At 44.1% G+C, this 14,159-nt stretch overlaps 1 protein-coding gene across 1 annotated transcript in view; it reads left to right on the forward strand.

The window, feature by feature from the left end:
* The window catches only part of LOC129707615 (cilia- and flagella-associated protein 54-like), a 166,081-nt gene that overhangs the window by 99,095 nt on the left and 52,827 nt on the right, over positions 1 to 14,159 (forward strand). The window contains exon 10 of the mRNA XM_055652742.1: positions 10,310 to 10,469. Within this exon, the coding sequence (XP_055508717.1) occupies positions 10,310 to 10,469 (160 nt within the window). The remainder of the gene's footprint in view (positions 1 to 10,309; positions 10,470 to 14,159) is intronic.

Raw genomic sequence — 14,159 nt, forward strand, 5'->3', positions numbered from 1 at the left:
TAACCCCGCACCAGATCCACCTTTGAAAAAAATGTGGCCCCAGCCAAATGGGCCGTGAAGTCCTGGATGTGGGGTACGGGGTATCGATCCGCTGTTGTTGCAGCGTTCAGCCGTCGGTAATCCCCACAAGGTCGCCAGCCCCCGCTTGACTTAGGGACCATGTGGAGTGGGGACGCCCAAGGGCTGCTCGAAGGACGAACGATTCCCAAGGCCTCCATCGTGCGGAATTCCCGCCGTGCCAGACGCAGTTTATCTGGTGGCAGTCGTCGTGCTCGTGCATGGAGTGGTGGGCCGGTAGTCGGGATATAATGTACAACTCCGTGTCTGGGGGTTGCTGAATGAAACTGCGGAGTGAGAATGTCCGGGAACACAGCCAAGATTCGTGCGAATCGGGAGTCCACGGACGCCAGTGGCCGTCCCACCGGTTGACTCAAGCGCAACGTGATCGGCTCCATTGTAGTGGCGTTGACCAAACGCTGACGCCCGACGTCCACCATGAGGGAATGCGTCCGGAGAAAATCGGCCCCGAGCAATGGTTGGGAGACGTCGGCAACGGTAAAGTTCCATGAAAAATGGCAGGAGCCGAGCACGATGGGAACCATGCGCAGTCCATATGTGCGGATGGGGCTGCCGTTCGCCGCGGTGAGGACGGGCCCCCGCTTACCGGAACGAATGTCGGCCAGCGAAGGGGGCAGGACGCTGAGCTCCGCTCCTGTATCCACGAGGAAGCGGGTCCCGGAGCGCCGATCCCAAGCGAAAAGGCGGTGAATTTGGCCGGCCACCGCGGGGACTATTGGCAGCCGGCCCAGGCGTTTCCCGGGAACGTGCATGGCTGGCGGCATTGTCGTGCTGCAGCACCCCAGCGCTGATGGAAATAGCACCAGCTCCTTGTGTTGGTGCTATTTGGAGCTTGCCTGCCCCTGCTGGTGGTGCCTGCAGCTTGCTGGCGCTGGACTGCAGGTGCAGTACCCCTCACTGCCGCTGGGGGTAATCGTGCTGGCCGTCGGGCTGGAGTTGTCACTCTTTCCACAGCTCCCCCGCCCCACCGGAGGAAATCGGGAGCTGCTGGGCTGACGTCATCGGTGTGCCTGCCGACGGCCAGCGCGTTGACGTCATCCGGGCGCGTCGACCTGAGCGCGACCTCGTCTCTGCTGACGCCCAGCGCGCTGACGTCATCAGGGCGCGCCAACCACATGGCGTCGGCGCGCCTCCCGAGGGCCCGAAGGTCGGCAAACGAGGCGTCGGTGAGTTGCAACCTAATGTAGGCCGGCAGCAGATGCAGGTAAGTGTACTCGAACAACAGGCACGGCGTGTGCCCGTCTAATAACGCCACCATTTCCTTTAGGAGGGTAGATGGCCGCCGGTCGCCCAGGCCACCCATATGCAGGATCCTACCTGCCCGCTCCATCCTACTTAGTCCGTAAATTTGGAGCAGGAGCTGTTTCAGGCCGAGGTATTTATCATTGTCCGGGGGGGCTGCGAGGAAGTCCGATACTTCTTCCACCGCATCCTGGTCGAGGGCTCCCACCAGGTAATAGAAACGGGTGGCATCGACCGTGATGCCCCGCAGGTTGAACTGGGCCTCCGCCTGCTGGAACCAGATGAGCGGCCGTGTGGTCCAGAAGCTGGGCAGTTTTACGGAGACCGCGTCCAGAGACAGGGTCGGGCTGGCGTGTGAGGAGGTAGGGCTTTGTTCTGTCTCCATCATGATGCCAATGGAGCGTCGGGGGTCACCAATGTAGTGCGTGGGTCTCAAAATGAGGCAAGTAGTCCGAAGTTTGAGAAGCACTTTACTTTAATTCCTCCCGGTTCAGGGGAAGACGAAACCAGGAAAAGATGGCACCCAAACCCTGCCTTTTATACCCTCCGGCTAAGGACCGCCTCCGGACTGCGCCACTCCTGTGCCGAGGGGTTCGGCAGTATAATGGCACGACCCTTAGGAGCCGCCACAATACCTTTTCATTTTTTGTTTGTAAATGAGCTTGTGCCTATTTACTTCAATCACTTTTTAATCAAGTTCTCTTTGCATCTTGCCTGTCTGACTGTTTGTTGAATTACGTTTTTGCATTCCTGAATCGGAAGGTGCTCAGCATGTTCTCCGGTGAGCATGGAGTGGTGTTTGCAGAATTTAAGGAGCATCTTGTTTCAGTGGGCAATTCAATGGTCACCATAGTGTGTAAGTTTTTCACTGGAAGCTTCATGGTGGCCATCACATGCTGCTCAATGAAGGTCATGGACCATAGAATGGGAGGCATAACATTTCTAATGCCCAGATACTCTTTGGAGATTGAGGATCATATAATGATACAGCGTGGATACAGGCCCTTCGGCCCAACTTGCCCACACCAACCAACAGGTTCCAGCTACACTGCCTGCATTTAGAACATATCCTCCTAAACCTGTCCTATCCATGTACCTGTCTAACTTAAATATTGTGATAGTCCCTGCCTCAACTACCTCCTCTGGCAGCTCGTTTCATAACTTTATATGAAAAAGTTACACCTCAGATTCCTATTAAAACTTGTCCCCTTCAACTTGAAGGATCATACCTGAATTACCTGGACTACTGATGAGCAAGTGTTTGCAGGCTCATTGCTCACTAAAAAAGCATGGATCTCTTCATGAATAAAAATCATTTCTACTCTCTAAATAGAGACGTCATCAATAATAGCGAGAATATTATTTTTCTGGTCATTGCCAGAACTCGCTCACCTTAATGGTCCACACGTTGCCTGATATTTTCAGGCATCAGCACTGTCTGGTGAATAGGATCTTGATACCTCCGCTTCTCAACCTGTTAAGCACTGTGTGTACTCCTGCCCTTCAATTAAGAAGTGATACTACAACAGCAATGGAACAAAAGACAACGGGGGGTGAAAATAAGATTTCCCCTGTTTGCATAACACTTGGTGTGTCGGAAGTACACAGAAGGCTACACACCCTGGCCTTTAGGAGACAGCAACTGCGCTCGAGGAAAAACCTAGCCTGAGAATATAACTGTGCATTTATCCCATCAATTTCCTCTCATCGTCTTGTACCACTTTATAAGATCACCCCTCTGCCTCTTGCCTCATAACACTCCTTTTAACTTTTCCCCTCACCTTGAAGCTACATTACAGTCCTGGGAACACCCTGACTGTCTACCCTCTCTATGCTTTTCATAATTATATAAACTTCTATCAGCTCTTCCCTTCGCCTCCAATACACCAGAGAGATCAATCCAAGATTGTCTAAGCCCTCCTTATAGCCAATTCACTGCAAACTAATCAGTATCCCGGAGAACTTATTCTGCACTTCTCCAAAGCCTCCTCGTCTTTCTTGTAATGCAGCGACCAGAACTACTCACAATACTCCACAATACAATGGCAAATTACTTTGCAACTTTTATACTCAATGCCCCAACTGATGGAGACAAGCTTACTAAACATCTACTTCCCTGCTCTATTCACCTATGTTGCCACTTTCAAACAGTTATGGTAGTACACTCTTGAGATTGGTCATTCTTCAGATATTGTTAATTAATTGCCCGCCCTTTTTAATTAGGTGCTGTCTTTTAAGTGCAGCTAACCCAGTACTTTACTACCATCTCAGGAGCAATAGAGTTGTACAGCACAGAAACAGGGCTTTCGCCCCACCTTGTTGGAGTAAGTGTTCTGTACAGACTAGAAGGGCTGAGATGACCTCTTTCCGTGCTGTAATTGTTATATGGTTATATAGTTGTCCATTCTGGCCAAGTTGGCATACTGAGATCCTATCTCAGTTTTTAGTTTAATTTAGAGTTTAGTTTAGAGATATTGTGTGAAAACAGGCCCTTTGGCCCAGCGACTCTGCGCCGACTAGCAATCCCCACTAATTAACACTATCCTACACACACGAGGGACAATTTACATTTCTACCAAGCCAATTACCCTACAAACCTGTACATCTTTGGAGTGTGGGAGGAAACCAAATATCTCAGAGAAAACACACGCAGTCACAGGGAGAACGTACAAACTCCGCACATACAGGATCCGAAGTAGGCAACTTTATTTATATAGCACATTTCATACACGAGGCAGACTCAAAGTGCTTCACATAAAAACATGTCATACAATAAAATGAAATAATAAATGAAATAAAATAGAAGAATTAAAAGAAAATAAAGCAAAATTAAAAATGCATTATAAAAAGTGCAAAAGTTAAAAGTGCAATGTAGTTAAGATTTAGCTGAAAGCTGAAGTAAACATAAAAGTTTTCAGTCTTGTTTTAAAAGTGGTCAAAGTTGAGGCGTCTTAAATCTTCAGGAAGTTTATTCCAGCTATTTGTTGCATAGTAACTAAATCCTGCTTTCCCATGTTTTGTATTTACTCTGGGAATCACTAACAGATTGGTCTCAGAAGATCTTAGCGGTCTAGAAGGCTTATATAGTGGAAGCATGTCAGTGATATACTTTGGCCTTAAACCATGTAGTGATTTATAGGTGAGCAGCAGGATTTTGAAATCAATTCTCTGACATACAGGGAGCCAATGTAAGGATTTAAGAATCGGTGTAATGTGTTCAAATTTTTTGGTATTTGTTAGAAATCTAGCAACAGCGTTCTGAACAAGCTGTAGGGAAGTAGGGAAGACATCCAGGTCTGTGGTGCTGTAAGGCAATAACTCTACTGCTGCACCACCATGCCACCCTAATCATGTCCTGGTGAGTCAATGAGAACGGGTTTTAAAAACACAGACCCAGGAAGGAACGATGAGTTGGTTAGTGACTGTATCATACGAACCAACAAAGGTTCTTGTGATACCTTATGCTCAGACACAGAATACGAGTTGACACACTGGTGACCGGATATCGACTGCACAGTGTCCTGTGGTTTATTCAATCATTTACAATCCTCCGACACAAAGGTGGTGCTATTACAACTCCCCCTACCTTAATGAAAAAGTTATCGCCTTGTTGACATTTTTGAATATAACATTGTTGAAATGTTTTAATATAATCAAATGGTATGAATTTATTACAATCTTGTCTGACAGTTTACTTGTATATAACCTGAATAAAATGAGGATGTCATGCATATATATTGCATATACAATGATATGTGCATTTCACAAAATAAACTTTGCAAATTTAACTTAACCACTGGGTTTCTCCTTCTTTTTGGATATCTTCCCTGACCAAAGGTTTCTGACTGTTTAGAACCACTTGGACTCATTTTTGATTGTCAAGTCTTCCTTTTGACCTACATTCATAGATTCCAGTCCATCAGTCAATTTTGTTTAACTGGTACTTGAACTTGAACCTCCATTTTCAGGCTCGTTCAAACTCTCACTATCTTGTGTGCCTTGGACCATTTCTGGTTCATCCATTGATACCTGTACTTGAGTGGTAACCAAATTATCTGACTCGTCTAATTGATCTGGTTACAAACCTGTCTATGCTTGCACAGGCATGACATGGTCAATGTGTACTTTTCTCACCTTTCCACTTACAAACATCTATGACCAAGTATGTCCTTGGTCCGCACTTTCTCACTACTCTGCCAGGTAACCACTTTACCCACTTGTGATGATGGTTTTTCACCTTTACCTGATTCAACTCAACACTCCTTTCCTTTACTCTACTTCTGTTATGATATGCTTTTTGTTTCTCTTCTACTGAACCAAGTTTGGTTTCAACAGTGAAAACCTTGTTCTGGGTTTTCTCTTCAAGTACAGTTCAGCTGGTGTTTGACCAGTAGTGGTGTGAGGTGTGTTTCGTGTGTAATCTGAAAGTTAACCAGTTTGTGAGACAGATGTCTTTTATTTGGATTTGGATCCAGCAGTTGTTTGACTAATGTACGCTTCATAATTTGAACTGTGCGTTCTACTCCATTTGAAGCGGGATGGTATTGAGCTACTCTAGTGTGTTTTACACCATTCCCTTTAATGAATTGTGCAAACTCTTGTGAACAGAATTGAGGTTCGTTATCAGACACAATTTAATCTTGAAATCCATAGGAAGCAAACAATCCTCGCAAAATGTTTATCGTTTTGCTGGATGCCATTCGGTTCATCGGAAACGCCTCAACCCGCTTGGAGTGACTATCAATCACAATGAACAATTGTTGTCCATCTAACTCTGCAAAGTCAACGTATAATCTTTGCCCCACTCCAGCCGGCCATTTCCATGGCTTTAGCGGTACTGTTGGTGGATTCTTTCCAACTGCCTGTGAAGAGCTACACTCTTTCACCGTTTGTCCTATGTCCTTATCTAGACCAGGCCACCATAGATAGCATCTAGCTAGACTCTTTGTAGACACATTCCCAAATGCTGATCATGAAGATCTCCAAGCAATTTTACTCCGTATCTTTCAGGGATTACAAGTCTCGCTGTCCACATGACACACCCTTGGTCTACTGAGAGCTCATTCCTACTTACAAAGAATGGTTTCAGTTCTGCCTCTGAATCCGGCAATTTGTTTGGTCATCCATTTGTAACATATTCCTGCACTCTTTACAAAAGTTTGTCAGTGCGAGTAGCCTTCCAAATGTCTCTTGAAGTAATAGGTAACTCATCTTGTTACCGTTTGTTTTGTTCTTGTTTTGTTATTTATTATTACATGTATGACTGCAGGCATCGAAATTTCATTCAGACTGAAAGGTCTGAATGACAATAAAGGAATCCAATCCAATCCAATCCAATCTACATGAGAGAAGTCAAACAAGTCCACTCTGTTTGGTGTAACCACTGATTCCAAAGGTAATCTAGACATGGCATCAACATTGCTGTGCTCTGCTGCTTTACAATACTGAATATCATACTGGTATGCAGACAATATCAATGCCCATCTTTGCATTCTGGCTGCTGCCAGAGTTGGTATGTGTGCGTTTGGATTTAGGACCACTGTCAACGGCTGGTGATCTGTCTCGATTACAAACCTTCTACCATCAAAGTATTTGTGAAACCTCCTAACACCAAAAATCAATATAAGATCCTCTTGCTCTATTTGCGCCTAATTTCTCTCACTGCGACTGAGTGTTTCAGGCGCAAATGCTATTGGCCTCTCCACTCCATTTTCCAGCACATGTGAGATCACAGCACCAACACCGTATGGTGAAGCATCACATGCTAACTTCATTGGCTTATTTACATTGTAATGAACAAGCATTGTACTCTCTGCCAACTGAGCTTTACATCACTTTAAAGCTTGGTCACATTCACATGTCCACTTCCATGGCATGTCTTTTCTCACGAGCTCGTTCAAGGGATGTAAACAGGTGAACAGATTTGGCACAAACCTCCCATAATAATGCACTTTCCTAAAAAGGATCGGAGCTCAGAGATGTTTCTGGGAGTGGACGCATTCTTGATCACATCAACTATACCCTTGGTGGGGTGTAGACCATCCTTGTCTATCTTATGACCCAAGTACCCAAAGATGGCAGATGGAGTTTAATGCTGATAAATGTGAGGTGCTACACCTTGGCAGGACAAATCAAAATAGGACGTACATGGTAAATGGTAGGGAATTGAAGAATACAGTTGAACAGAGGGATCTGGGTATAACCGTGCATAGTTCCTTGAAGGTGGAATCTCACATAGATAGGGTGGTAAAGAAAGCTTTTGGTATGCTAGCCTTTATAAATCAGAGCATTGAGTATAGAAGCTGGGATGTAATGTTAAAATTGTACAAGGCATTGGTGAGACCAAATCTGGAGTATGGTGCACAATTTTGGTCGCCCAATTATAGAAAGGATGTCAACAAAATAGAGAGAGTACAGAGGAAATTTACTAGAATGTTGCCTGGGTTTCAACAACTAAGTTACAGAGATAGGTTGAATAAGTTAGGTCTTTATTCTCTGGAGCGCAGAAGGTTAAGGGGGGACTTGATAGAGGTCTTTAAAATGATGAGAGGGATAGACAGAGTTGATGTGGGCAAGCTTTTCCCTTTGAGAATAGGGGAGATTCAAACAAGAGGACATTACTTCAGAATTAAGGGACAGAAGTTTAGGGGTAATATGAGGGGGAACTTCTTTACTCAGAGAGTGGTAGCGGTGTGGAATGAGCTTCCAGTCGAAGTGGTGGAGGCAGGTTCATTGGTATCATTTAAAAATAAATTGGATAGGCATATGGATGAGAAGGGAATGGAGGGTTATGGTATGAGTGCAGGCAGGTGGGACTAAGGGAAAAAAAGTTGTTCGGCACGGACTTGTAGGGCCGAGATGGCCTGTTTCCGTGCTGTAATTGTTATATGGTTGTTTGTTACTCGACCGAGTTCAGAAAGCCTTCACTCTAACACTTTGTGTTTCAAGGCGTTTGAGTGCCACTTCCAACCTTTCATCATGTGTCTGCCTGTCAGGGGCTGAGATGACGATGTCATCCAAGTAACGCTCCACATCTTCAATTCCTTCTAGAATTCGTGTCATCACCCCTCGAAAAATCCCTGGGGCTGATGATACGCCAAATGGCAGCCTATTGAACTGAAACAATCCCAAATGCGTGTTGATAGTGAGCTTGGATTTGGATTCGTCGTCTACACCTAACTGCAAGGGGTCGCTGTAGGTTATCTGGATGTGCCGGTCGATCCCCTCTTTAGAAAGCTGCCAGTCCTGCGCAGTCGCCAAGATTCCTGACTGATTCCTGGCTGCTGTGGTTGTTAACAGCTGCACCGGCCTTCACAAAGGTGATCATCTGGGTGGTGGGCCGTGTTCATTTCAGCTGCTGATCCCCTTGCTGTTGGTTTCTGCACTGGATTTAAGAACCTGGTCATGATGCCAGGTGTACCGGCCCTGCCCAAGATCCTTTGGGCAGCAACTCAGGATGTGAGCATTGTGGCCACCTGGAGATTCCGCTTTGCCCCAGATGAAGAGGTTCGATGGGCTGGGCAGGACATCATACACTGCCTGGACCAGGAACTTGATGCGCTGTGGTTCAGCCTGCCAGAGCTCAGTCCATGTGACTTTTCGGTCCATGGCCTGCTCCCACCTTGTCCAGGCTCCCTGCTGCATAAAAATGGATTTGGCAAAGCCATGGACAGGTTCTGCTTCAGCATCGAAGGGTCACCAATCCCAACTGTCTCCGAAAGGCCAGTGAAGAATCTTGGGAAGGTATTTAACAGCAGCCTGAAGGATACAGCATCTGTCCAGGCAACCTGTCAGGAGCTGGAGAGCTGGTTGAGAGCAGTGGACCGGTCGGGGCTTCCAGGCAAGTTCAAGGCATGGATTTACCAGCATGGTATCCTGCCAAGGATACTCTGGCCACTGTTTGTCTACAGTCCCAATATCCATCGTAGAGATCACCACCCAGATGATCACTTTCCTGAAGGCCAGAGTGCAGCTGTTTACAATCCTCCGACACAAAGGTGGCACTATTACAGTTCTGACTTACCACTGAACTGTCAATAAGAATGTAAGAAATAGTAGGAATAGGCCATTTGGGCCTTTATGCTTGCTGCATTATTTAGTAAAATCTTGTTAAACCTTTTTTTCATCACCATTCCCTGCATTAACCCCCATGTCCCTCAATTCCCTTATGATCTAAAAATCTATGGATCTCTGCCTCAGTGTCTGAGCCTCTCTGGCCCTTTTGGGTAGCTAATTCCAAAGTTTCACAGTCCCCGGGGTGTAGATATTTATTCTAATCTCTGTTCTGATCGTGTGATGCGTTAGATTGAGGTTGTGATTCAACACCTTTAGCAAGCAATGGGCGGCACGGTGGCGCAGCTGTAGAGTTGCTGCCTTACAGCGTCAGAGACCGAGGTTCGATCTTGACTATAGGTGCTTGTCTGTACGGAGTTTGTAAGTTCTCCCCGTGACCTGCGTGGGTTTTCCCTGGGAGCTCTGGCTTCCACCCACACTGCAAAGACGCACAGGTTTGTAGGTTAATTGGCTTGGTAAAATTATAAATTTTCCCCAGTGTGTGTAGGATAGTGTTAGTAAACGGGGATCACTGGATTCGGTGGGCCAAAGAGCCTTTCAAAACTAAACTAAAAGAAAAAACATTAACTCCACATCAATCCAACCAAGCCTTGAAAGAAATATGTACAATTTAACAAGATTGCTGCTCGTTACTCAAAACTCAAGATCTTGGGATCAATCTGGTACGTGTGCTACATACTTTCAATATGTACCATATCTTCCGTATATCCTACATCGCTCAGGAGACAAACCTGCACACTGCAGTCACTAAGCCTCTATATTTGCGACAAGATGTCTTTCCTCTTCTCAGAACCTCATAGTAAAATTCAACGGAACATTTGCCTTTCCAAATATCTGCATATTATAAAGAATTCTGACATTGCTTTTAAAATAATGACTAACATATATTGGATAATTTTATATGTGTGTTTTGTAGGCTGATAAGGCAGTCATATTTGGAACTTGTTTTGTTATACCTCCACCTTACTGATGAGGATGAAAAAGAAGCAGAGAGAAGCCTTTGGCAAGTCCAAACAGATAACAAACTATCTGTGAAATCAGGAATTATTTTAATATCTAAACAGTCCAAAAAAAAGGTAAGAATAAAGTAACCATCAGTAGATTGTTGGTATAAAGAGCTCTAGTTAAAATGTTTGCAAGTTAGCATTTTTCCTATATCAAGCATGCATGAATATTATCTTCGGAAAGTTAACATAGATGCAATGTGTAGAAAGACCAGTCTGAAGAAAGGTCTCGACCCGAAACGTTACCCATTCCTTCCCTCCAGGAATGCTGCCTGTCCCGCTGAGTTACTCGAGATTTTTGTGTCTCCTTTTTCACTATGCCTTTTTGTCTCTGTTTACACTCTGTAATCGCTTCCATTCACTTGTTGATCAGATAACCTAATTTTCAGCATAAACCCATGATCACTCTGGTTTCACCTTATCAGACATACCCTTACCCCACCCCCTAGCAATGTTACTATATTTTGAGATTTTAAAATTCAAGTATTTCATTTATCCCATCAGATAAAGCATAAAAATAAGTTTAATTTGACACCTAATTCACTTTCATATCTTCAGTATTAAAAAAAGTTATGGCCATTTTCATACTTGGAAATTGGCATCTTGGTCCCTATTGCTTTTTCATTGACTTAACACAAAAGCTGTGATTGAGGACAGTCAAATGGCCATAACGTTCTTAAAATTTAAGAGAACTGAAATAAATTTTCAGTTATTATAGATTGAAGCATTCTGAAACAAATATGAAACAATCTTACTTAAATGACTTGAAATTAAAGCATATAATTAGTTAGTTACCTAATTGTAGCTAATTACAAAATTCAATTACTAGATCTAAACATCTATCAATTTCTTAAGAATAGATTAACATTTTTAAATAGCCTAAGTTTCCAAATAACATTCACACAAGAATTCAGAATATAACATAATTTTTAAATCTCATTGTCGTGGGTTTATAGGCCAAATGGAAGGAATTTAATGTTTAATACCTGTAAATTAATGGCCATTTAAATCAGCTTGTGAGTGGTATTTTCTGGAACGGGATCATTTGGAACGTTCAGGATGCGGTGAATTTAGTCCCCCATATCTGCAGCAAATACACTGCCGGTTCTTTGGGGGAAAAAATCACCGTTTTGCAATTTAAAATGTGAAATAAATACATCTTAAGAAACACTTTTATACATAAAAATACTTTCTTTTACCTGTCTCCTACATAAAATCCGTCCCCGTTGTCGGCATTGACGGCTTCAGAAGCTGATTTTAACATCACTACAGCGATTAACTTGTCGGGTGACTTTTTATAAAAACACACAGAACGATTCATTAGCAACATCTTGCATTCCAACAAAATATAATTCAGGACCAGGTCGGAAAAAAACCCCATTTTAACGCCACCCCCCCCCCTCAAACGCGCCAAAATCGCGCACACGGCCCAGTGGCAGTATTGCAGCGCCGCTGAAGGTAAGCATTGTAACATACCTACACCCTCATTTCAAGTCGTCAAGTCAAGTTTATTTGTCACATACGCATACGAGATGTGCAGTGAAATGAAAAGTGGCAATGCCTGCGGAATGTGCAAAAACTACAAAACAGAATAGAACAGAATCAGTACTTACATATTGGTGAGGAAAGAAAGCAGCAATTTTAAAAATACACAACACAACAGTAGTTTGGTACAGTAAGTTAGTCCCTGGTGAGGTAAGAGTTTACAGTCTCTGGGAAGAAACTCCGTCTCATCCTCTCTGTTTTCACAGCATGACAGCAGAGGCGTTTGCCTGACCGTAGCAGCTGGAACAGTCTGTTGCTGGGGTGGAGGGGTCCCCCATAATGTGTCTCCTTTTTCACCCTCCAGTTTTGATGATGTCTTCAATCTGTAATGTTTTGTTCCCTTTTCTTCTCATAGATAAAGCCTGACCTCCTGAGTATTTCTACCATTTTCTGGATTTATATTCCTCTGAAAGAATAAGTTGCACAATCTCAAAGCTGCTGCTTCACCTTGCGTATTATAACAATGCTCACGTGTACAGTTCTGGTCGCCCTGTTACAGGAGGGGCGTGAAGGCTTTGGAGAAAGAATATAGGTGGTTTACTAGAATACTGCCTGGATTAGTTAGTATTAGCTATAAGGAGAGATTGGACAATTTTATATATTTTACTCTCTGTAATGTCAGAAGTTGAGGCGAGACTTGAGTGTATAATAAGGGTAGACGGTCGGAATCTATTTCCCAAGGTAGAAATGTCAAGGACTAGAGGGCATAGTTTTAAGATGAGAGTTACAGTTTATAGGAGTTACATGTAAACATAGAAAATAGGTACAGGAGGAGGCCATTCAGTCCTTCGAGCCAGCACCGCCATTCATTGTGATCATGGCTGATCGGCCCCTATCAATAACCCGTGCCTACTTTCTTGTGCAGGGCAATTTATTTACACAGAGAGTAAAGGGTGCCAATGGTGGTGGTGGGGGCAGCTACATTAGTGGCATTAAGAGGATTTTAGACAGATGCATGGATATGCAGAGAATGAGGGATATGGATCATGAAATGAAATGAAATGCCTTTATTTGTCATTGTAAGCACTGCGTACAACCAAATTGTTGTTGCCACTCCATTGGTGCATAATATACAAACATAAAAACACAGGACACAATTTAAAAACAATGTTAAAAACGAGGTATTAAAATAAGTAAGTAATCAGTATTGCACATGGTGATAGTAAAAGTTCAAGGTGGGTAGCAGTATGGAAGAGTGCAGCATGAATAATACTCGTTGTTTTTTCATGTTGAGTGTGAAGATTGCTTTGGGGAACAAACTGTCTCTGAGTCTGTAGTTGCATGTTTTGGCTGACCTGTAACGCCTGCCAGAAGGCAACAGTTCGAAAAGGTGGTGACCGGGGTGTGTGGAGTATTTGATGATTTTAGTGGCTCTGCTGAGGTAGCGTGAGGTGGCAATATCCTCCAGAGAGGGCAGTGGGCAGCTGGTGATTCTCTCTGCTGTTTTTACCACTCTCTAAAGCGCTTTCTTCTCTGCAGCAGAGCAGCCTGTATACCACAGTGACATGCAATATGTCAGTAGACTCTCAATGGTGGCCCGGTAGAAGGCCACCAGCAGCTTCTTCTTGGTGTTGTCCCTCCTGAGCAGTCTCAGGAAGTGGAGTCTCTGTTGTGCTCTCTTGACATACATGTACAGGCAGAGGAGATTAGTATCATGTCCAACATGAACATTGTGGGTCAAAGGGCCTTTTTCTATGCTGTACTATTCTATGTCCTCGAAGGTGTTTAGGGTCCTCAACTGGAGAACAGAATGCTTGCTTTGGTGCATATGTTACCATTTGTTTAAACAGTGCCTCTCAAATTAAGCGATGAAAGTGATTGGGTCCGCAAGCAAGAGTTCATAATTGCTGCCGTTGTTTCGGACATTGAGTATAAAGATTGAGAAATTATGTTGTAGTTATAGAACATTTTGATCAGGCCACATTTGAAGTATTGTGTGCAGTTCTGGTCAACATACTATGGGAAGGATGTTGAGGCTTTCAAGATGTTCAGCGGGATGGTAGACACAAAATGCTGGAGTAACTCAGCTGGACAGGCAGCAGCATCTCTGGTTAGAAGGACTGAGTGATGTTTTGGGTCGAGACCCTTCTTCACACTGAGCTTCATCTGCAGTTCCTTCCCACACATTTCAACAGGATGGTGCCTGAATTAAAAGGTATTACCGAAAAAAGATCGGTTGGACACATTTAGATTGGTTTCATTGGAGTATTGGTTGCT

Source organism: Leucoraja erinacea, chromosome 22, assembly GCF_028641065.1.
Source record: "Leucoraja erinacea ecotype New England chromosome 22, Leri_hhj_1, whole genome shotgun sequence".
NCBI lineage: Eukaryota > Metazoa > Chordata > Chondrichthyes > Rajiformes > Rajidae > Leucoraja > Leucoraja erinaceus.